General features: G+C 39.8%; 1 protein-coding gene across 3 annotated transcripts in view; it reads left to right on the top strand.

Annotated features, from left to right (window-relative positions):
• The window catches only part of ARHGAP18 (Rho GTPase activating protein 18), a 164457-nt gene extending 143851 nt beyond the window's left edge, over positions 1-20606 (top strand). For all 3 annotated transcript variants that reach the window (XM_070417660.1, XM_070417659.1, XM_070417661.1), the window contains exons 11-15: positions 4138-4344; positions 5017-5157; positions 14216-14340; positions 18965-19026; positions 20184-20606. In XM_070417660.1, coding sequence (XP_070273761.1) covers positions 4138-4344; positions 5017-5157; positions 14216-14340; positions 18965-19026; positions 20184-20275 — 627 coding nt within the window. In that variant the 3' untranslated portion in view covers positions 20276-20606. The remainder of the gene's footprint in view (positions 1-4137; positions 4345-5016; positions 5158-14215; positions 14341-18964; positions 19027-20183) is intronic.
• Positions 20607-22149: the final 1543 nt, after the last annotated feature.

Below are 22149 nucleotides of genomic sequence, written 5' to 3'. Positions count from 1 at the left end.
TTAAGGGTGGAACCCTTGTCCTTTTACCCCCTACATCCCTACTTTTCTTTCTATTTAAAATGAAATATCATGTCAAGAAATTTCATGTCAAGAAAACAAAACTACCAGTTGGTAAATCTTTGGAAATTTCCCCCTGAATCTCATTAAGGTTCCTTGAACTGACACTAGGTAAGGGGTAGTTCTTCCATGCCCATGAATGAATGTTAATCCTCAGCTTGTCTGGATTAAAGCAGTTTTTGAGGATTCTGGAGTGAAAACACTCCATGGCTACAGGAGAACTCCCAAAGAGTTAATCCCATGACGAAGTCAGAAAAAATTCTGTGATTAAATGATTGTCAGATGAGTCATGAGAGCATCAGGTTTGGTTTTGTTTTGGAGGCAGAGGCCAACTCCAGTCAGGGTTACATTCAAGCGTTGTGTGACCTGGCGGCGTTGTAGGAGTGACCATGGTGACATTGTAGGGGTGACCATGGTGACGTTGTAGGGGTGACCATGGTGGTGTTGTAGGGGTGACCATGGCGGCGTTGTAGGGGTGTGCAATGGTGGCTGAGGCAGGGACAGTGGGCTCAGGACAAAGTGGGACTGGTTACAGTCTGTTCTCTGCTTGCCGGCTGTGCCCATAACACAGGCTTCAACTCCCCGGAAATGGGGGCTTAATCCTTCTTTTTCTTATTCACATGAAGGTGCCTGTCTGTGTGGGCCTGCGAATGACCAATAGAAGGTGGGAATCGAAAGACACAGGATGTACTTAAAATTTGCCTGCATTCGAATGAGTTCAAACAGTGGTGGGAGGAAGCGCTGCTTCCAGTATGGTCACTACTGGGCAAGGCTGGTCTACAATTCATTTTTGTAGTTTGCCTGCAAAATCTGAGGCACATCATTTTTAAAATTCTGTTTAAGAATATATATATTCTTAAATGTGAGCGGTTTTAATTTTTATATGCACAGTTACTGGGAGTACAATTTTATAAGTAAGGTTGGAAATACGTTTGGGGGATAAAAAAGTTGGAAAATGCCAACAAGTCATTTTACGATTTCACATAAGCTTTAGTAGTGTAACTAGCCAACTCTGATGAAGGTTTCAAACAAGATTTCTAATCATAGAAACAGTGGAACAAGTACCATTTGTACAAGAGAATAAGCCATTTAAATTTAGTCCCACAAAGGATCAGGGGAACTCCATCTGAAAGTAATTTCAGGAAGCTTAATGCAAACTTCTCCCATTTTTCCAGCCCTTGGACCACGCCCTCAGTTGCCATTGGAGGGAAGTGTATGATTGTGTAGACTATTTCTACAGCATATTTAAAGGAGAGAGGGCACTGGGTTAAACACCATGTTCTTGTTTAAGCGTAGAGCTCTGGGCAAGTTGCTTGACCAGGATTTTTTTTTTAACTTTGGATTATTGTGCATTTTGATCAATAATCATACCTATCTTTGACTTGGAAGAATAACAAAGACTGATGTTCAGATATCAATAAGGGATCCATAGGAATATATTTATTGGCATTTATTTATCCTTTTTGTAGTTTCAAAAAAATATTAAGTGTATTAGGGTAGCATTAGCTAATAATATTATATACATTGCAGTGTGTACAACTTTATCTTACAATAACTGTGGGCTCCATTGTGTCTAGTCTCCTCCAACACCATGTATTTGACTCCTTTACCCTCTTCCTCCTTCTCACCCCCGCTTCTCCTCTGGTAACCACCATTCTGTTGTCTGTGTCTATGAGTTAGTTTTGTTTTGTTTGTCCATTTGTTGCTTTTTGTTTTATATCCCACATTTGAGTGAAATCATAAGGTTCTTTTCTTTTCCGTCTGATTACCATAATACCCACTCTCAAGATCCATCTGTGTTTCCGCAAATGGCAATATTTCACCATTTTACAGCTGAGTAGTATTCCATTGTGTGTATGTGCCGCATCTTTATCCATCCAGGACACTTAGGCTCCTTCTATCTCTGGGCTTTTTGTGAATAGTGGTGCAATGAACGTAGGGGTGCATATATTTTTACAAATAAGTGTTTTAAAATTTGGGGGTAGATACTTAGAAGAGGATTACTGGGTCATGTGGTAGGTCTAGTCTTAATTTTTTTAGGCAGTTTGTTAACATATACTGCCTCACTTCATCCTGGGAGGCTAGAAGATTAGTATTCCCACTTTACCAATGAGAAGACCAAAGAGTAGAGATATCAGAAGTTTTTGCTAGAATCACACATAGCTAGTAAGTAACTGCTGGAATTTAAACTGGGTTTTAAACTTGTTTCATAAGAGTCCAGTAATACTTATAAAATACCAGGCTGGCGATAGCTACCTTTTTGAAAGGGCAGTTCTTAGAGTTTAGATGAAGAGAAAGTACATCTGAAGATGAAGTTCTTTCAGCAAGGGCTAGGCTAATATTTTATTAATTTCAAATCTACACATGCACACATTCTAATATTCTGACAGTAATATTTTGAATAACCTTATTGCATATGCACACCACAATTAAAATGGTTCATTACCTAATCTTTGTAATTTATGCTCCTAAAGAAAGAGATACACTGATCCCTGAGTAATTATTCTGCTCTATGGAACAGAATTAAATACTTTTTTCCAAACCTCACCGATTAATCTTTTGTCCTCATTTGAGAAGGTATTGTTTCTATAAAATCTTATGCTTGGATTACAATTTAACTTTCTGAGCACTCCACTGGGAATTAAATACATAAATCTCATTGTTAGATACTAAGGCTATGCCTTTAGTTTGTTTCAAATTTTTCAGATCTATATAGCAGCTAAATTTGGTTCAAGAACAACCTGTTAGGAGTGTTTTCCTCCTGAAATTCTGTGGGAGATGAATACCTCCCCCCCACCCCGCTTTCCCATTGTGGTATAGTTTATTTGACCTTTTTCAGGTAGGGATTTTAAGCTAAATAAGAAACTGATTTCTTTTAGTAGTTAAGGAATTAGAAACAAAAGCCAAATAGACCTGCCATTACATTGCTTCTCCACCAGTTGCTAGCTCTATGACCCCTGGCAAGTGGCTTACATTCTCTTAGCCAATGTTTTCCCATCTGTAAAGTAGGGATAATTACAGCATCAATCTCCAGCAAGGATTAAGTGAGATGAGCTCTCTGATGTACTTAAAGCAATCTCACCCATAGAGAACACTGAATACCTGTGCAGTGATTGTTATTGTTCTGGAGCAACATTCATCAAGAAAGAAGGTAAAAGAAGAACCTATAGCTCTAAGCCCTTTCAGGAGGAGGGTCATCTTCCTGTGGCTTTGGGGCAGGATAGGCCCAGAGGACACCTGGGTGTTGGCAATAGAGGTGGGAAGTGACTGGCATCAAACTGAGCATCAACTGGCCCATTCTGGTGAAAAGTTCCTTTTCATTCATTCATTCGTGTGTGTTTTTAAGACCCTCTTTTCTTTGTCTCCCTTCCTCCCCTTGTTCTCCCCATCATAATCCCCATTTGTTTTAGATTTCATGGCAGCTATTGAGTACCTTAGAGCAAATGGAACTAAGATTAAATGAGCCTTTTTAAGGGGATCGTTTTTTGGTTTTTAATCCCCGAAGTTAAAAGAACACACTTCCTGAAGCAAGTGAATATTTGTACGATATTTTAAACCACTCCCCAGTGCTCCATAGCTCTGGTAGGCTCTTGGTCTGATACGTCTCTGTTCCTGTCCCCACTACCTGGTTCAGACACGTGTCCTTTCTGCCCTATTCCCAGCGCCATAGTCCTGAGCAGACACAAGGCCTCACCTCGCGTGTGTTCACCAAATGGAGAAGCTTTCATGCCAGGCCTGCTGGGTGTGGCTAGTGGGCTGTGGTCATGCACAACTTTTTTATTAAATTAAAAAATATATATTTTATTGATTTCAGAGAAGAAGGGAGAGGGAGAGAGAGAAACATCAATGATGAGAAAGAATCATTGATCAGCTGCCTCCTGAACACCCCACATTGGGGATTAAGCCCACAACCTGGGCATGTGCCCTGACCAGGAATTGAACTGTTGACTCTCAACCACTGAACCATATTGGCTGGGCACAACTTATTTTTTTAACTAAATAAAAATCCCATATGCTACAGTGCTCTAATCTCTCATCTTCACATACAGCACACATCTCAAAGAGTCATTTCTCTTTCAGGCCCTGCTTGAATTTCTCCAAAGAGTAATAGACAATAAAGAGGAAAATAAGATGAACGTCAAGAATGTGGCCATGGTCATGGCTCCCAACCTCTTCATGTGTCATGCATTGGGTTTGAAGTCCAGCGAACAGCAAGAATTTGCAATGGCAGCTGGGACAGCTAATACCATGCACTTAATGATTAGGAATCAAAAACTTCTGTGGACAGTAAGTGTATATTTTTAAGCTTTGTTAATGAGTGATGATATCTAGATTCTGAAGTCTTTTTATTAATTGTTATCTTCTCCATAAAAAGGTAACCAACCAATGTAGGTGATTTCAAATGTGATTTTAAAAAAATTAATATCCATGTGTTAAATCTTTTTAATATTTTTAAATGCCAGCATTATTTTATTATTTCAATTTGGTCACTTCTAAAATATTTTGAGTACTGGTTGTTCTGGGATTATTGCTAGATACTCGTCAGCTCTCACGTATTTGTGAGTTTTTCTTTCTCTCTTGATGGGAGAGCTGGTTGGCCATTAGACAGGGACTGCAGGTTAGCTGGAGGCGAGGCTGTAGGGGGGTGGCCCCTAATGCCAGTCTCCTCAGACTGTCTCGTCTTAGCATACCAGGCATTGATGACGGCCACTATATCCTTGAGCCTCTCCAAGCCTCTCCTTGAACTTTGCACAGTAGATGGTGAGCTGCACAGGATACCCTGTGCACATAGTGAATGAATAATATAGTGCATCACGTTTCACCGATTTAGTGCAGAGGGCATGCAAACTGGCATAGTCTCATCAAAGAGATGAAGCCCTTACTAAGTATAATTATGTCCATAGTTTAAAATGCTGCCACTTCTCTTCCCTCCCCAAACTTAATTTCATTTCTCCACAGATCCCCAAGTTTCTTGTCAACCAAGTGAGGAAGCAAAACACGGAAAATCTGAAGAAAGATAGGAAAACAATGAAGAAATTGCTGAAGAAAATGGCTTATGACCGAGACAAATATGACAAGCAAGACAGAAGTACAAATGATGTAAGTATATGTGTTTGCACAGATCTCAGTGTTGTTTTTAGTATCACACACAGCAAAGAGAGTCTGCATGTGTTTGTTGTATGACTTTCTACACACTCCTAGGTCCTAGCACCACGTGTAAGTGAAAGGCATCCGTAGCGGTGAGTACTCCTGCAGCTGGTAGTGCTCGTCTGGACAGTTGCTCAGTTGTTGGGGATTCAGAGAGTGAGCTGTTAATTGGTAACAAAGGAAGATAAGACCAGAACGTCTCAACACGCACCCACCCACACATACACAACAAAGCACTTCCTGGAGACGCCAGCTGCCCAGGGAATGTGGAATGTCTAGTGAGTCGAGTCCCTTGTGTGGACTCGGGTCTTTTTCCTTCCGTGTTCTCATCTGTGAAATGGGGAAGAAGAACTAACCCACAAAGACAGAGAGGCCAATGTTTGTGTTGTGTCTGGGATGCTCCTGGGCTTCAGTAAGTATTTAAAGGTTCTTCACTGGATCATAAAAAGGATTTGGAGAAAATGAAAATATTTCAAAAAAAGAAATATTTACAGACTGCTGTAAGAATACATTAAAATCTGGGTTTAAAATCATGAAATGTACATGAAAACACATTTGTGAAGAGAGTTAACAGAGCTCTAACTTGAAACCTTAACATGAAATGAAAGGGTTTCTATTGTTCTATTTAGAGTGATGACACCCCCCCCCTCCACCACCACCACCATTGAGGTTAGTCAGTTACATGCTGCCATCTTGTGGCATAATCTGGAAATGCAGTTACCAGCCTTTGATATTTCTGCTTTGGCCTACTTAAGGATCCAGTAATTGAAACAAACAAAAACCTCCTTTATTGATAGCTCTTACTCTTACAAAATAAAATTTCTTGTCTTTAAATAGTTTTAGTCAATTTTTATGTATCTTAAAAAACAGAATTTAATGAAGGGAAATTATAAATAGTATTCCTATCTTTTTGCAGAAGGGCTTGATATAGGTTAGAAAGGATTTTTGAGATATCATTTCTATTTAACTTAGGATGTTTACTTCTTCTAAAACCACTAAAAGTATTTGAATGTCTTTGTGTTTTGTACCCCTGCTTTTCATATTAACTTAGGTGACTCTATAGCCTTTTTTTCCTTTTGTACGGCAGATATTACGTGATATTCTGAGGCCCAGTATATAGCTAAGGACACAGAATTTGTGCTTTACCTTTGTAATAATAAAATTTTTAAATAAAAACTAAGAGTTACATTTTGGTAGCATGTAAATACTATTGTCATTTACAGAAAAACAGCATTTACTTGGATTTCTTTAGTTTTACAGCGTGAGCTGGTCTGAGAATTTTCTCTGTACTTGTTAGAAGCTATTTTGTCATTTTAAGACTTGGGATTTAAATCTCAGTTTTATCATGTATTAGCTGTGACTCAGTTTCTCCAAGTTTTGGGTTTCTCGCCTGTGAAATTCAGCAGTTCTTTTAACAAAATGCTGCTAAGAGCCTCCTTGGTTCCAAGCCCACACTCCCTGCCAGGTATTCAAAGGTAGATGGGGCTGGCCTCACCCACAGGGAGCAAGGGAAGGATTGACCTTAGAGGGGCAAAGGAGTGTGATGGAAGCCTGAATCGGGAATATCGGGCTACAGAACAGGAAATGGGCATCCGAGAGACCTCACTGGGGAGTAGAGCTGAGATGTGAAAAACTCTAATTTTACTCTGGCAGCAAACTGAAGGGACAGGTGTTGCTAGCAGAGCAAGCTTCCTCACGGAGTTGTAGCTGTATGTGATCATGGCCAGGGAGTTTTGTTCAGCCTATCGCTTTGGTTGAAAAATTTTAATCAGTTGCCACAATTTTTTTTCAAGTGTCTATTATTTTATTAGGGGGAGTAAATATACATAGGAAATAATTACAGAACAAGAAATAAAGTCCAAGATCATATCCAATAGTATGGGCATGCGGTGAGTCATTAAATAATTAGTTTTCTGCATAAGTTTCCATCAGTTGCCAGAACTTTAAAGCTAAAAGGTTTAACATCGAAGTCTGGACTTCCATCTTAACTTGACAAATTGTATGTAGGTGCATCCCTGTGTCCCCTCTCGGTAGGGGGCTTTCCCTGCAGGGTAACAATCTTCTGGATCTGAGCAGCAACTGTTTCTTTTGGGTGGAACATGGGCCGACTACTCTGAATAAGCCACTTCCACCCCCGCCCCCCCCGCGCGCCCCCCCCCCCCCCCCACTGTCTTGTTAGTTTATGTTTCTTGACTCTTTCCCCAAATCAATTGAATATGCAGCATAAAACTATAGGGCATGAAACTGCCTGGGATATTTTATTTGTTTGTTAAGCTACTATTTGATGTGTGCCTGTATTTAAGTGGTTGGCCATGGAAGAGGAGCTGGTAAAAGAGGCCCACAGATGGTAGGACGTAAGAGAAAGTTGAAGATTGTAGTGTCTTAGAAGCTCGGAGATGGAGGGAAGTCAGGGAAAGAGCTTGGTTAGTGGCACCAAATTCTGCAGGGAAACCGAGTACCGTGAACATTGATTGGATAGAGGTCCACCAGAGCTTGCATTTGAAAGGCCAGTTGTAACTTTCTCCAAAGCATTGTCATTGCATGTTGATGGAAGAAGCCAGATTGCCAGCGACTGAAGAATGTAAGACAGGAGGTTGTAGATCATGAAAATTCTTCAAGGTCATATTTTTAAAAGCATTCTGTATGCTGTTAATGCTAACTATATATATTGTCAAGCATTTATGTTATTAAGACATGCTTGACTAGGTAAATGAATAGTATAAACCAGGTTGTAAGAGACACCCTCAATCTACTTAATAAGACATATTTTTAATGACTACAGCATATTAATTGTTTGGTACAAATGCAAATTTTTTAATTTCTTAAATACTAATGAGACTCATCTCTTAATTACTTCAGGAAGAAACACTTTGTGAAAAATAACAAAAAGGCAGACCATTACAAATAACCATGTAATGATAGCCTTCAATTATATAGTTGGGATTGAGATCACACCCTCCCACACACAAACACACCATGCACACATGCATACACACACCATCACACATCCGAAGCGTGTGCTTGAAGACATAGCCCCAGCTCTGCTATTCGTGAGACAGTAGTGACAAGTCATTTTACATCTCTGGGCCTCAGTTTCTTCTATAAAATGAGAGGGTAAGGCCAGATTAACAGGGTTTAACCATAAGTATGGCTAGCAGCATCTTGTACTGGGACAGTTCTATATATACTATTACGAGATTTTCCTAACATGCGCAAAAATAGAATAGTCTACGAACCCCCATAAACCCATCACCAATAATCAGAATCATTTTTCTGATCTTATTCCATCTTGTCTCTCACACCTTTTTTCTCCTTTTAGTATTTTTAAGGAAAATAGAGATATCCCTTCCTCTCCCCCATAATTGCCTTAGATTGCATCTTTGCCTGATAAGGATCCAGAGCAGCTTTGGTGAGCATCTAGTCATGAATTACTGGATCCTGCAAGCCTCCAGTCCATGGAGGCTTTTTTTTTCTGTCAGTCAAGCTCACCTCTCAAAGGAAAGGGAAGCTGTACATGTAGGAGAGCGTGTGGGCACACAGTGGAGCTCTGTGAGAGTCTGTGAACTAAGCCAAACTGCTCAGCACATCTGTCCTCCCTGGTAGAGGGAACAAAAGTCCTCTCTCCTATGGTTACCTCAGTGTTAACTCAGGGTGATCTAGTGTCATATTCTTCATTGATAGTTGAGGAACTCAAGTTTCAGAGAGCTAGCATGACTTGCTGATCGCTCCAGAACAATGTAACATTTGAAGGTCTAGGGCTTTGGACATGGGAAAGAAATCCAGAAGAATCCTGGAGTGGTCAGTGCAGTGTGGGCTCCGGGTCCTTTGTGATGGGTTGTGTGTCTTCAGTCACATCTCCATTTAGAAGTCCATCTGTGGTTTCACTGACAGCTCTGCCCCAGGCATTGTGATCGGTCTTGTTTCAAGCATCTGCTTTAGGTCTGGAAACAGTGTTTGGATCTACTTGGGGACCCATGTGGAAAATCAGGTTACAATACCAGGCACAAAATCATGTTTCTCTTAAAGATATCCTTTGATTTTTTTTATAGTGCATAAAAATACCATATTAAAAGAGAAAACTATCAGAGCTTATTTCTTTGTAAATTAAATGCTTATTAACTTTGAATGCTCTTTCAGACCCTTCTTTAAAATTCTCTGAATCTGTGAGTTGGATAAAAGTTTCAGCATTTGGATAACCAAGGCCCAATTATAATCAGAACAGAGACAGTTCAAGGTAGTAGGGAATGCCTTCTATATTTTTACCTCCAATCAGACTAACATGATGAATATGCCATTTTAGTTTGAGATACCTTGCTAAAATGTCCTTGTTTAATTTTCTAAAATATGTGTTATGCTGTCTGGCTGTTTTTTGAGATAGCTGTATTCCCAATTTGCCCTTTTGAAAATAAAAGGTTTCTCTGTAGCATGAAAAATGTCAGCTTTTAATTTAAATTAGCTGTTAATTAAAAAAATGATTGAATGCCTTTTCTAAAGCTCTGACATTATATTTCTAATCTCTAGAGTGCAAAAATATGAGCAATGTAGTGTTTATCTACACCTTATGAAAAAAACACACCAAAATCTTTGTTTATTTATCCAAAGAATAATAAATAAAATCACATTTTTAGAAGTATGCTTGAGTTCAAAATGTAAAACATGTAACAACCCTAGAAGATCATTTTCTCTATTACAATAGTCTTTGCATGCATAAGAAATCAACTAACGTTTTGTAAGTTGTAAAATCCTTTGTGACTCAATTTTAATGGGGTATTAGTCAAATATTGCTCTTTTCTAGTCTTGCTGTACATACATAACTTTAGCTCACAAGCATGCGCACGCGCGCGTGCACACACACACACACACACACACACAAGGAAGGTTACAACGATAATATTATTCACAGATCCAGTTATTATTATGGCTCAAGTTAAGAACAGACTGTTTGGCTTAATGATCAGGCATGTGTGTATGTTCAAAGTTTGGCAGCTCAGTGTAATTAGTATACTAATAGCTTTAGTGTTTGGTACAGCATGATTCTGGAGCTTAATGGTAATTGTCATACACCATTTAAATGAGAACTTTGGCATCGCGTATTGTTTATCATCTTTAGTAACTATCATTTGGCCACTCTTGTCAAGATATCCAGGAAAAACTTTCCAGAAACAATTTTTAACCGTTACATCTATCAGTTAAACTCATTTCTTCTCCAACTGTAAAGGGCACGTAGAGTCCAAACTGAGTCACTCTCAGTCTTTATATTGTTGTGAGAATTTGGATGGGATGTTACCACAGAAATGAACACTCTGAGAGTTGTTCCTCTGCCCACCCGGACACACACCTCCCTAGTAGAACACAGGTTCCTAGTCGTCAGGGAATGTGGCCAGTCAGCCTGGGAAGGTGCTGTGTGCCATTGGCCTGGGAAAAAGATTTTCAAGGGCAGTGATATTCCATTTCCATGTGAAATGAATCCAAATTGTAGTTAGTCATTTGGGAAAGGTTAAACTCATCCAGAGCTGGCCAGGCAACACCTCCTGCTCACTGAGGGGAAGGGTGTGAGAAATGTTTAATTCCACAGCTACAAGGAACCTGTACCAATGCCACTTCCAAAGCCGTAACGCGGCAGTTACATATGCGTGAGAACTCTTGAGTGCTCCCAGGACCTGGTACCTGGGCCTCTTCCCTCCGAACTCTAATTATCAGAGAGGTTCTGGGTTCCTGTGTCAGCTATGGAACTGAGTCCACACGGACCCCTGAGCTGTGTTTTATAGGGAAGGATGGCCACACTCTCCAAAGGATGGTCCCTGAACTCACGGAGAGCCTGTAGGCTGCGGTCATATTATGGGGCCTTCAGTTGTCCGTGAGCTTCTTGGAGAAAAAGGGGCTGCATCCTTAAGCAGATGCAGGCGAATGCTGGCAACTCCCTGCAGGAGGAAATGACTGAATTATCCCTGCAGCGTCTTTAATTCCGGTTCCCACTCTTCTTCCCTTCCTGTGTGTTCTCAGGAGGGGAGGGAATACCGTGTGGTCGATAGAGGCAACTGAACTGGTGTCTTTTAAACAATGTTCCTAAAACGATTTTTTTGCTAATAAGGAAGTACACATTGTTATGCTTTATTTTATTGTAAAGACAGTTTACTACTATTAGCATACCAATTTTAGTGAGAAATATTTTTGAATGATTTGTTTAATCAATCAACATTGATAGGTGGCTACAGATGTGACTCAGACATGTGGCATGTGACTGGGATGCTGGTGTCATGTATTAGGGTTTCCATAATAAAAGAGATTCCGTGGAAGGAGGAATTCCCTTTGACCCTGTGGACTATGGAACGTTCCATGGAGTTTGAGGTATTTGAGCTGGGTCTTAAAAATTGATAGTGGGATATTTCAGAGGTGAAAGAGAACATACATAAAAATCGGAAAGCGTGGTGTTTATAGTGAATTTTGACTGGCCTTTTGCATTCAAACCGTAGAATGTGCCACAAGGACTAATGGGGGGAAAGGCAAGGAGCAGAGTAAGGTTGCTGTATCCCTAAATTCTCTATGACAATATATTATTTTTCTGGGTTATTTTGCTTTTGTATCTCACTTACTGTAGACCTTCTAGATATGGAAGCTTAATCATATCACCTTACTTCACTTTATTTTTCTTTTTCCTGTGAGGAAGGAAGAGCGAGAGAGAGATAGAAACATCAATGATGAGAGAGAATCGTTGATCAGCTGCCTCCTGCATGCCCCCTACTGGGGATCGAACTCGCAACCTGGGCATGTGTCCTGACCAGAAGTTGAACTGTGACCTTCTGGTTCATAGGTTGATACTCAACCAATGAGCCCCACTGGCCGGGCACCTTACTTCACTTTAAATGTCAACATAAGAGATATAATTATCGGAACAATTTTTGTCACCATTACTTTCACCAAGAAAACCTATATCCAAGAATATTGGGCACTATGACTTAAGCAGAATGCCCTGGCTTTTAAATCAGGTATAGAGTAGATCACAGCCTGCAAACCCTAGCTTGCTATTCCAGGCCTTCTGTAATTCAATAATAATAAACTAACAGTTTCCAAAATACCAATATTCGTGTCCCTAACTGAGTAGACGAGGTGGGTTGGGTTTTGGGAACATGGACTCCGTGCTTCAGCTGTTGCTGTTACAGCGTTCACGCCGGCATTCGAGCCCCGGGACCAGCTCATTGTTTCCCATGTCCTCTGAGGAAACACGCGGTGGAGGCCAGGCTGGCAGGCAGCACGGCCACAGCAGGATAGAAGTAGAGATGAAACCCCGGGGAGAAGAAGATGTAGCGTAATCCCTGAGTTATAAGATATAGCGTTGATGTAATAACTGCTTTGAAAGGAGAAGGTAACCACACTCCCATGTGAAATGCTCCGTCCATTGTAAGAAGTGGCTCACTTTCCAAAATGTTACAAATGGAAATAAAATCTGTCACGGACTTGAAGAAAAGGGGAAGTCAGACCTGTATCCTAGAAGCACGGTGGAGGTCAGACACTAGACCAGCTATCAGGCCATACTCCATGCCTCCGAAATTGGAAGGCAGCAAACCAAGGCAGGGGTCCTGGTGCAGAGGGGCAGAGGTCGCAGGAGGTGAGGGATCTGGGCACAGGTTAGGGTTGGGATGTCTTTTAGGGATCAGGTTGAGCATAAAACCCCCAGGCAGAGAAGTTAGACAAGGACGCTAGCAAGGCAGTCCCTCACCTGGCAGGGGAGTGAGTGGGCGGCCCCTAACGCTTTGTCTCTGTCTGGGTTGGACCTGATACACCTGTGGCCCTTCACTGAGTGGTCAGGTGACCGGGACAGGGTTTCTGAGGTGGCACCAGGCCCTCTACGGTCTCTCTGCAGGTGTAACAGGTGTTTGCAGCCCTGCCAGGAGGTCTTACACAGCCCGTGCTCCCTTGTGCAGTCTTTTGCAGTGTAGCTTCTTTCCTGACTCCCACACTACATCCCAGCTGTTACTGAGGAGCAGTTTTAAATCTCTTGGAGACGCCTACATTTTTATGCAGCCTAATTCCAAAGCCATATTATTTTTGATGAACTTAGAAATCACATTGATTCCTCCTGTGTTGTATCCATGCTGTATGTTTGGGGAAAATAAAGCAATTCAAGCCCATGTACATGAAAAGAACTATTGTGAGCCCCAAAATAATATTGTGCAATAAAGGACCTGTGTATTATTTATCTGCTAGACAAGTAGACTTAGCACAATGCCTAGTACTTAGTAGATGCTTAATAAATTTGAGGGTATTTGTAATGTATAAAGCATTATTTTTAAACATTTGTGCAGGTTGTTTTTTCTAGGGTCTGATTAAGACATATGGTTATAAGTAATACATTATTTATTTTAGCAGAATGATTAGGGATTAATTAAGCCTAATATTTCAAATGCCATAGCTGATATTTTGATATTACAATCCTCAAAATAGTTCCTTCATATCCCTCCAAATACATATCATAAATTCAAAGTGTGTGGTCACCCTGTGAGCTCATTAGTTAAGTGAGGATCAAACACAATGCCAATGTGTTAGAAGAGTGTCTTTCTCTTTAATTTTACTTTAATATTCTCGGGGACAGGAATTTTTTGTCAAATGTTGCGAATGTGCCGGAAGATTTAAAAAATGCACACATTGAAGCAGCGCACAAAATACCTGTTCTGACGCAATGTCATCAATTGCTGCATGAAGAAGCACCCTCCCCTAGATAACCCTCCGAAGTCGGCACTTAATATGGCAGTAATGGTTATTGCTGTCATTCTTTACATCTTTAAAAATAATTAAGCATTACTGCACAGGCATTATAAAGTTCCCCTATCACCATTAAGAGGATATTTGAGGTTTGATGTAATTTAGCAAATTACATTATACAGTAGTTAAGGTTTTTATGTAGTGAAGTGAAATGCAGAATAGTTAAGCACACTTACCATGTAATGCATCGCACAGAGTCCCAGGTTCCAGCTGCCGCCAGCTTTGTTCCAGTGTCATTATTGCCTTGCAGGCTGACGTTCCTCAGGGAGTGATTCGAGTGCAAGCTCCTCATCTTTCCAAAGTTTCCATGGCGATACAGCTAACGGAAGAACTGAAAGCCAGTGACGTGCTTGCCAGGTTTCTCAGCCAAGAAAGGTAGAGGCCTGTTTTGTTTTAATTATTTCATGGTATAACTCACTTGCTCGCGTGTTCCTTCCCTCCCTTGCCCCTCCTTTTTTTTAAAAAAAAAAACCATGAGTGGTGTGAAGTGCATAGAATTGTCTTTTCAGCAGAGAAGAGGAGCAGACTTAACAGTTGGACTGTCGGAAGGAGTCGAGTTCACCTGATGTAGTAGTTTGTGTTTGCGTTGAGCCTGCTTCAAGCGGGATGTCCGAGCATCCCTTCAACGGCCTGCCCGTGCTTGGCTCATGAGACCACGTGGTAGTCCTTCCGGGCTGTGGTGATTGGAGGTTAATTACTGTGTGTTAGGATGATCACTAATTGGGATACAGTAGGATCAAAACAAACAAAAGACACATCTTTTTCTATAAAATATGATGCATAAAAATGCTTACATTTAAAAGCAGAAGGTAAAGAATTCCGGGAGGACAACCAGCCTCTGGAGCTCCTGCCCTCACTGAGTTGCCCAGCCTGCCCCTCTGTTCTGGGGCGGGTGGGGCAGGAGTCCTTTGAAAGCCATTGGCATCTCTCCGATGATATCAGAGCTTACACTTACCGTCTCTTGAAATTTCAACGTTCAAACAAGTGTACCGGGTTTTCGGTTTTTAACCTTTGAATTCTTATTTTTAGCTAAGGTTGTATTTGTAATGCCCTCCCCTCTCCCCATGTCCACTCATTGAAAATGAACTGATGTACATTTTTAAGAAGCCAGGGAAGCCGGGGCCTTGCCATCTCAGCCCAGGAAAGTTGTCTTAGCCTCCCATAGGCTTCGATCTCCTCGCGTTAACATTCAGGGCCTCCATGGGGCTTTCTTCAAATGCTCTCCGATTGTCACACAGTTACCACCAGCCCGTACTATGTCTCTGATCCGTGGAAGGCCCTCTGCTCGATGTTGGAAGGGGTATAAAATATATTTTAAAGTATCTCCCCTTGGGCTTTATAAAGTGGGAAAAGAGATGAGCCTGCATAGCGAGCAGATGGTGATGAAATAAAAGAGAGGCTTATTGGTAATATCTGGGCTTTCAGTAAGCCAGCGTGAACTCCCCTCTCAGCAGCTCCCCAAAGTAAGTTCTCACATTACTTCTGTTTTCCTGATGAGAGAGACTTTCCAAGGCCACGCATTTTGTAGGCAGTGGAGCTGAATTCTCAAAAGACAGTCCTGAACCACTGTCCAGAGGGGCTAGGGCAGTGGTTCTCAACCTACCTAATGCCGCGACCCTTTAATACAGTTCCTCATGTTGTGGTGACCCCCAACCATAAAATTATTTTCGTTGCTACTTCATAACTGTAATTGTGCTACTGTTATGAATCGTCATGTAAATATCTGATATGCAGGATGTATTTTCATTGTTACAAATTGAACATAATTAAAGCATAGTGATTAATCACAAAAACAATATGTAATTATGTGTGTGTTTTCCGATGGCCTTAGGCGACCCCTGTGAAAGGGTCGTTCGACCCCCAAAGGGGTCACGACCCACAGGTTGAGAACCGCTGGGCTAGAGGGTCTAGAGACCATCTCTGATCTGGGGCTCATTGGTGCAGAGTCTGGGAGCAGATGGAATTTGGGGGTATTAAGTTCAGAGGCAGTTAGAATTTCTCAGGATTAAGTCCTGGGAGCAGTTGGAAATTTTCAGATGTCTTTGCTCCCCAAAGGGTCTCTGACCTAAAATGCAGTCAATCCGCTTCCTCTCTACCCCCTGCTATGGCTTAGATGCCAACTGCTGCCAGTGTCCCCACCAGACTGTGGGAAGAATTCTTCCCGTCTCAGAGGGTGTACCTGGAGGTGTGGCCAGACTCCAGATGGAGGCTGCCCTTCCAGGCGGGATCTGGCTAATTTACAGAGTGCTTGCTTTCAGGACGCTAGTGCTCAATGTAGTTGGCATGTTTGTCCCTCTACGTGCAGATAGTACAAGATGTGGCGATGACGTTGTATAATGCATTCAACTCTGCCTTTTAATATTTAGAATATTAGAGAAAGCACCAGCTTTGTGACAGTTGCCCTCTGTATATTTGGATTTTCTGCTGGTGGTGCTTTTACTAAATAAGCATTTGCTACCCACTGGGCAGACTCCTTCTAGTTCCACCCTTTCCCCATCCTGCTCCACCCAGAGGCAAGTCCAGTGAACTCTGTCCATTTGCCTCCTTCCCCCCACCCCAAGTCTTCAGCCCGTTTCCTTATGCTTGGGGGTGCTGGAGGCCGATGATTTAGATTAAAATGCCAGCTTTTCCTATTTCATCTTAGGCTAGTTTTTAGAATGTCTTTAAATTTCAGGTTCCTCATTTATAAAAGTGAACTATGATAGGACTTACATTATAGTCTTACGATGATTAACTAGGAAAATGACCATGAAGCACACAGCACTGTCTTCCTGGGCCATCTAATAATTGAAATGCTCAATAAATGTGTATATATATATATATATTTCCCACCCCACTATTTCCCCTCCTTCTCCCATTTGCATTCCACCTGTGTGGGGGCAGTTGGAAACCCTACTTTCATCCATCCTTGTCCTCCCCTACTTTTTCTACCAAAGCCAAAAGCACATGAATGACATAAAATAGATGCACAATAAATCACATTCACTCACCAGTCTTTGATAAAGGCTGTTTCCTTTTCTTTGTGTATGGACTTGTTGATTAGTATTACGTTTATGTGTACCAGGAAATCTAGTTTATGTTTCTCTCAATTGGAACAAGAACACAGATAATGGGGAAGCAATCTGAGAGCAATATTGGATGAGATTTTTTTAAATCTGGTCTCCCAAAACATTCAGTTTTGTTTTCATAGGAATAATGACTCTTGGTATACTCATGGTTTACCAGGAAATGTACTACAGTATAAATAAAAATATAATTATTAAATTATTTAATTTTAAAAATAAGCATACACCAGTTCGACCAGTTCGGATACAAAATCTTCTAGTTAGGATACAAGTCAGTGGGTGGGCCTTACGCGTGAGGACATTATATATCCCTGAGCGGAGTGGAGTAGACAGAGTTGGATAACCAGCTAAGTCATTACATGGTTGGTTAGGAAAGCTTCTGTCGTACCGTATTTTTCATAACAGTTTGGATAAAAGTCAGACTTGGTTTTCTCTTCTCAGTTCCAGGGAATGTGTCTTCAGGGCCTTATATGAGTGGTTCACAAACTTTTCTATGCATCAGCACCCACTACAGAGCATTTAAAAAGATTCTTGGGCTTCATCTAGACCGGTGATGGCGAACCTTTTGAGCTCGGCATGTCAGCATTTTGAAAAACCCTAACTTAACTCTGGTGCCGTGTCACATATAGAAATTTTTTTATATTTGCAACCATAGTAAAACAAAGACTTATATTTTTGATATTTATTTTATATATTTAAATGCCATTTAACAAAGAAAAATCAACCACTTGCCGTAACTGGTTTGGCTCAGTGGATAGAGCGTCGGCCTGCGGACTGAAAGGTCCCAGGTTCGATTCTGGTCAAGGGCATGTACCTTGATTGCAGGCACATCCCCAGTGGGGAGTGTGCAGGAGGCAGCTGATCGATGTTTCTCTCTCATCGATGTTTCTAGCTCTCTGTCCCTCTCCCTTCCTTTCTGTAGAAAATCAATAAAATATATTAAAAAAAAAAAAAAAGAAAAATCAACCAAAAAAATGAGTTCGCGTGTCACCTCTGACACACATGTCATAGGTTCGCCATCACTGATCTAGACATACTAAACCAGAGTTTTCAGAGCTCTGGGGCAGAATTTTTAGCAGGTTTTGCACTTAAATAGTATACAGAGTTTCGAAAACCACCAAATTTTACCAGTTTTTATTGTTTGAACCTAATGTCTGGAATAGCTTATTCTTTGAAGAGTTTAACCCTGTAAATGCACCCTATGGTAAAGTATTCGCTTCTACTTTGAGTGTATATACCTCCCATATTTTGATGGCCAAAATAGGGAGGATTATGAGCCATGTCCAATTTTTTACATTTATCTTGCATAGCATTAGACCTGTCAGCACAGCAAACCCCTGATAAATACTATGGAATAAATGTATTTGGAAAACTAAGGTGCAAATATTTCTTTTCCTAGTTTTAGGAGGACCTTTTTGGTCCCTATGCTAAGTAGATGATCATATTATTTTATTGGCAACTAAAATGTTATGGTACCTTCTTTTTAATTTTACAAATTTAAATATTCACTTATTATTGCTTTTAGATGTATGATTCCATTTGTTCATTTTTATTTATTTTTCATCTTTTATTGTTGAAAGTATTACATTTGTCCCCTTCCCCCTCCCCGCCCACTCCCCGCCCCTCCCCAGGCCTTCACCACCCTATTGTCAATAACCCTGGGTTATGCATATAAGTTCTTTGATTGATCTCTTCCCATGCATCCACCCTCCCCTGCCTTTCCTCTGCCATTTGTTTATTTTAATTTACAGGTGTGACATTTTTATTACATATTAGGCACATTTAACAGATGGGAAAATACAAATGTGGAGATAATTACAGTGTGTCTAAGTTATGAGTTTTCCATACAAGCTAGAATTCCCCGAGCACATTAAAGTGATTTACTTGCAAGCTGTCTGATGATATAACTAATCCGTTTGTTTTGCCCCTTATAGTGGGATTGCCCAGACACTCAAGAAAGGGGAAGTTTTTTTGTATGAAGTTGGAGGGAATATTGGTAAGCACATTTTTTTTCTTTGTATTTCATATGCTGACTTGACATTGCCAATGATTATTATTTATACCTTTGTGGGGAAGGGAAGGTAGTAGAAGTAAAATATAGCACAGTGTACATTGTTGATGAGTATTATGGATTTGTTTAGTGGTCTGGCCTTTCTCTTCCGACTTTGAGCTCCTTCTGTACAAATTCCCATCTATGTTGAATCTTGGCAAAGGCAAGTTTCCTAAAATAGATATAATTTCTAGAATGGTTAATAAAGTTTTTCAAAACTTTTTTTCTTTTTTATATGCTCATGTCACATCTTAATAAAGGAAGTAGTTGAGCTTATTTAAGACCAAGATAACACATTTATTATAGTACAGTACTAGATATTTTTAGTGAAAGCAGAAGTTATTTTTGCCATTGCTGATTGCCTACTAAACAGTACACACACATATGTTAGTAATTTAGGAAACAGAAATAGGATAAATGGATTAATTTTGACCATGTCCTATATTTTATTTGCCTACTTTTTGTACTCATGTCTTTATTAAAATTTAAAATAAATGTTTCCCCCATTTTTTTGACCCTTATAATGGTAAGGGTGAAATTGTTAACAAATAAATGAAATGGTATTTATTTCAAAATAGTAATTGAAAATATTTTAAGGTAAGTTTTGTAGAATTCTTTTTTTAGGACTTAAAAATGTTATTAAATGTTAAAAATTGAATGCAGAGACATGAAGGCTCATTTTTAAAATTTAAATAAGCCACAACTCCAGTAGAAACCTGGAATTTTTACCTTGATTCCTAAGGAATATTTAAATATTTTATTTTGTATTTTACTCTTAGATTTGGGGAATTAAGTGTGATTGCTTTCTTAGGTGGATTCAAAACTGTTGTCACCCTGAGTAAAGGTGAATACACTTTTAGGGAACCATTTAAAAGCCTAACATGCAAAGTATTTTCAACTTCCTAAATTAATTTGAAACATGTGCATTTATAGAAAGACCACAAAATTGGCTTCTCCAATGTTTTTTGGCCATTTTTACTAGTATAATTTTATGGGAGATATCAAACGATGAAAAATATTTAAAGTCGAAGACACGGGCTTACGTTTAAAATTGCACCCCAGTCACCCCACTGTATTAAACAAATGCAACATGTCGTTAATAGGGGAGCGCTGCCTCGACGATGACACTTACATGAAGGACTTATATCAGCTCAACCCGAATGCTGAATGGGTTATAAAGTCCAAGCCATCGTAGAAGACCTGCTGAGACAACCCCCGGGCTTCCTCAGTGACACTTGCTGGGTCAAGAGTGTAAATAAAGGAACTGCAGGACTCTTGCTATTCAGATGCACCCAACCATTGGATAGTGACACTCCCAAGCCTCAAGAAGTTATAGATTTGTGCTGCTGCCAGAATTATGTTAATTATTATGTTGACTATTACTAGAAAATAAGTATCTCTGGAGTGAGAGGAGAGAGGCTTAATGAACTTGTAGGCTGTTTTCATAAACTCTGTGAAATGTGCCCAGATGTGACATCGTTGTTTTGTTTTGTTTTTTTATATGAAATAAACCCTCTTCCCGCTCACTTTTTTTTTTCTCCTAAAATCATGTATACAGTAATATATGCTTTCTTACTTTTCTCTCCTCCTCACATCTACCTGACCCCGATTAAGTTTGCTTTTTAACGGAAAGGATAACAAATGCCAGGTATGGCGAGTTGTGAAATTAGGACAGCTTAAAACAGCCCGGATTCAACAGAATTCCTGTGACGATCACATGTTGAATATTCATCTCTTTGAATCATTTGTTCAAAAGATAACATTCTCCTTCTCCCTGCTGTATCATATGAAGTGATTTGCATTTTTTTTCAGTTCATCTGACATATGTGCACAGAGCTGTATCCACTACCAAGAAAATAGAACTGTCAGAAACTGCCAATTACCCCTGAACCATTAAAGACTTGCATACTCAGAATAAATAAAATATGTCCACGTGGAATAACTGGATTATGGATAATAAGCGAGTGAAAGCCAAATCACTTCATGTATGCCACCCTCTTCTAAAAGAAATTTAAAAAGTCCTAGCTAGCTTTACCTATTGTCATACTAGGGACATAAATATGCATAAGAGTCTAATCCAGGAATGGTTGAGAGTGTATTCTGCCCAAAGAGGGATTTTTTTTTTTTTTTTAACTCATAAGTAAGTCTGCGGCAAGAGTTATTCCTTTGGGCATGACACAGTCCTATGAACAAGCTTTTGTTTGTGTAACTTATTTTAAATAATCAGAGTAAATTTATTAAAATGCTTCGACAAGTACTATTCCCAGGGATTTTACTGCACAAACCATAGTGCAACAAGAGATGAGCCTCTCTGTACTGTAAATAAGAGGAATAAAGTGAGAGAAAAATGTTCAATATTTTATGAGTGTAAAGTGTAGTAAATAAAAGGTGATGTCTGTGAGTGCTGCACAAACCGTGTTTATGATACTTTTAGTAGTATTTTAGGAAAAATGACGCATTCTCAGAAGCTCTCGATGTCACTCTAATTAGGAGGGAAAATGCTGTTAATGAGAACGGTCATAAATTTTTAGCATATAATTACAAGAACAGCCTGTGGATATATGATCATTTAACTTTTTGGTGATTTGTGCCATTGCTTTTTTATTTAAATTTTTTTTTTATAATTAAATGCATTTTTCTAAATTATCTTCTCTTGGAATTATTACTTTTAGTCCTAACGTGTTCATGAGTGTACTAATGGGCTAATTTTGTTTTTGTTAAAAGCCATTTCTACCCTCTTATTGCCCCTATTGCTCCTGTAGAATTTTCCAAATGGGAAGACCTGAGGGAGATAGAAACTGTTTCCTTCTTTAGTTTTTTCTGTTCTTTAAGATTTTTCAAAACACACTGTATTCTGGTTCTGATTTTGATGATCTATATTAATTTCCCAGTTGGCAAGCAGTTTTAATGGTTTAATTTTATGAAAGCACTTAACAACATAAAAGCAAAACCAAGGGCTTAAAACAGTGTAGGTATACAACTTCAAAAAAGGCAGGAGTGAATATCATGATTTAGATAAATGGTGTCCTAAATTGTATGTCAACTAATTTTTACCATATTTACAACCCC

Source organism: Myotis yumanensis, unplaced genomic scaffold, assembly GCF_028538775.1.
Source record: "Myotis yumanensis isolate MYYU_CA2020_CCGP unplaced genomic scaffold, mMyoYum1.0.hap1 SCAF_6, whole genome shotgun sequence".
Classification (NCBI taxonomy): Eukaryota; Metazoa; Chordata; class Mammalia; order Chiroptera; family Vespertilionidae; genus Myotis; species Myotis yumanensis.
This window is presented reverse-complemented; position numbering and strand designations above follow the sequence as displayed.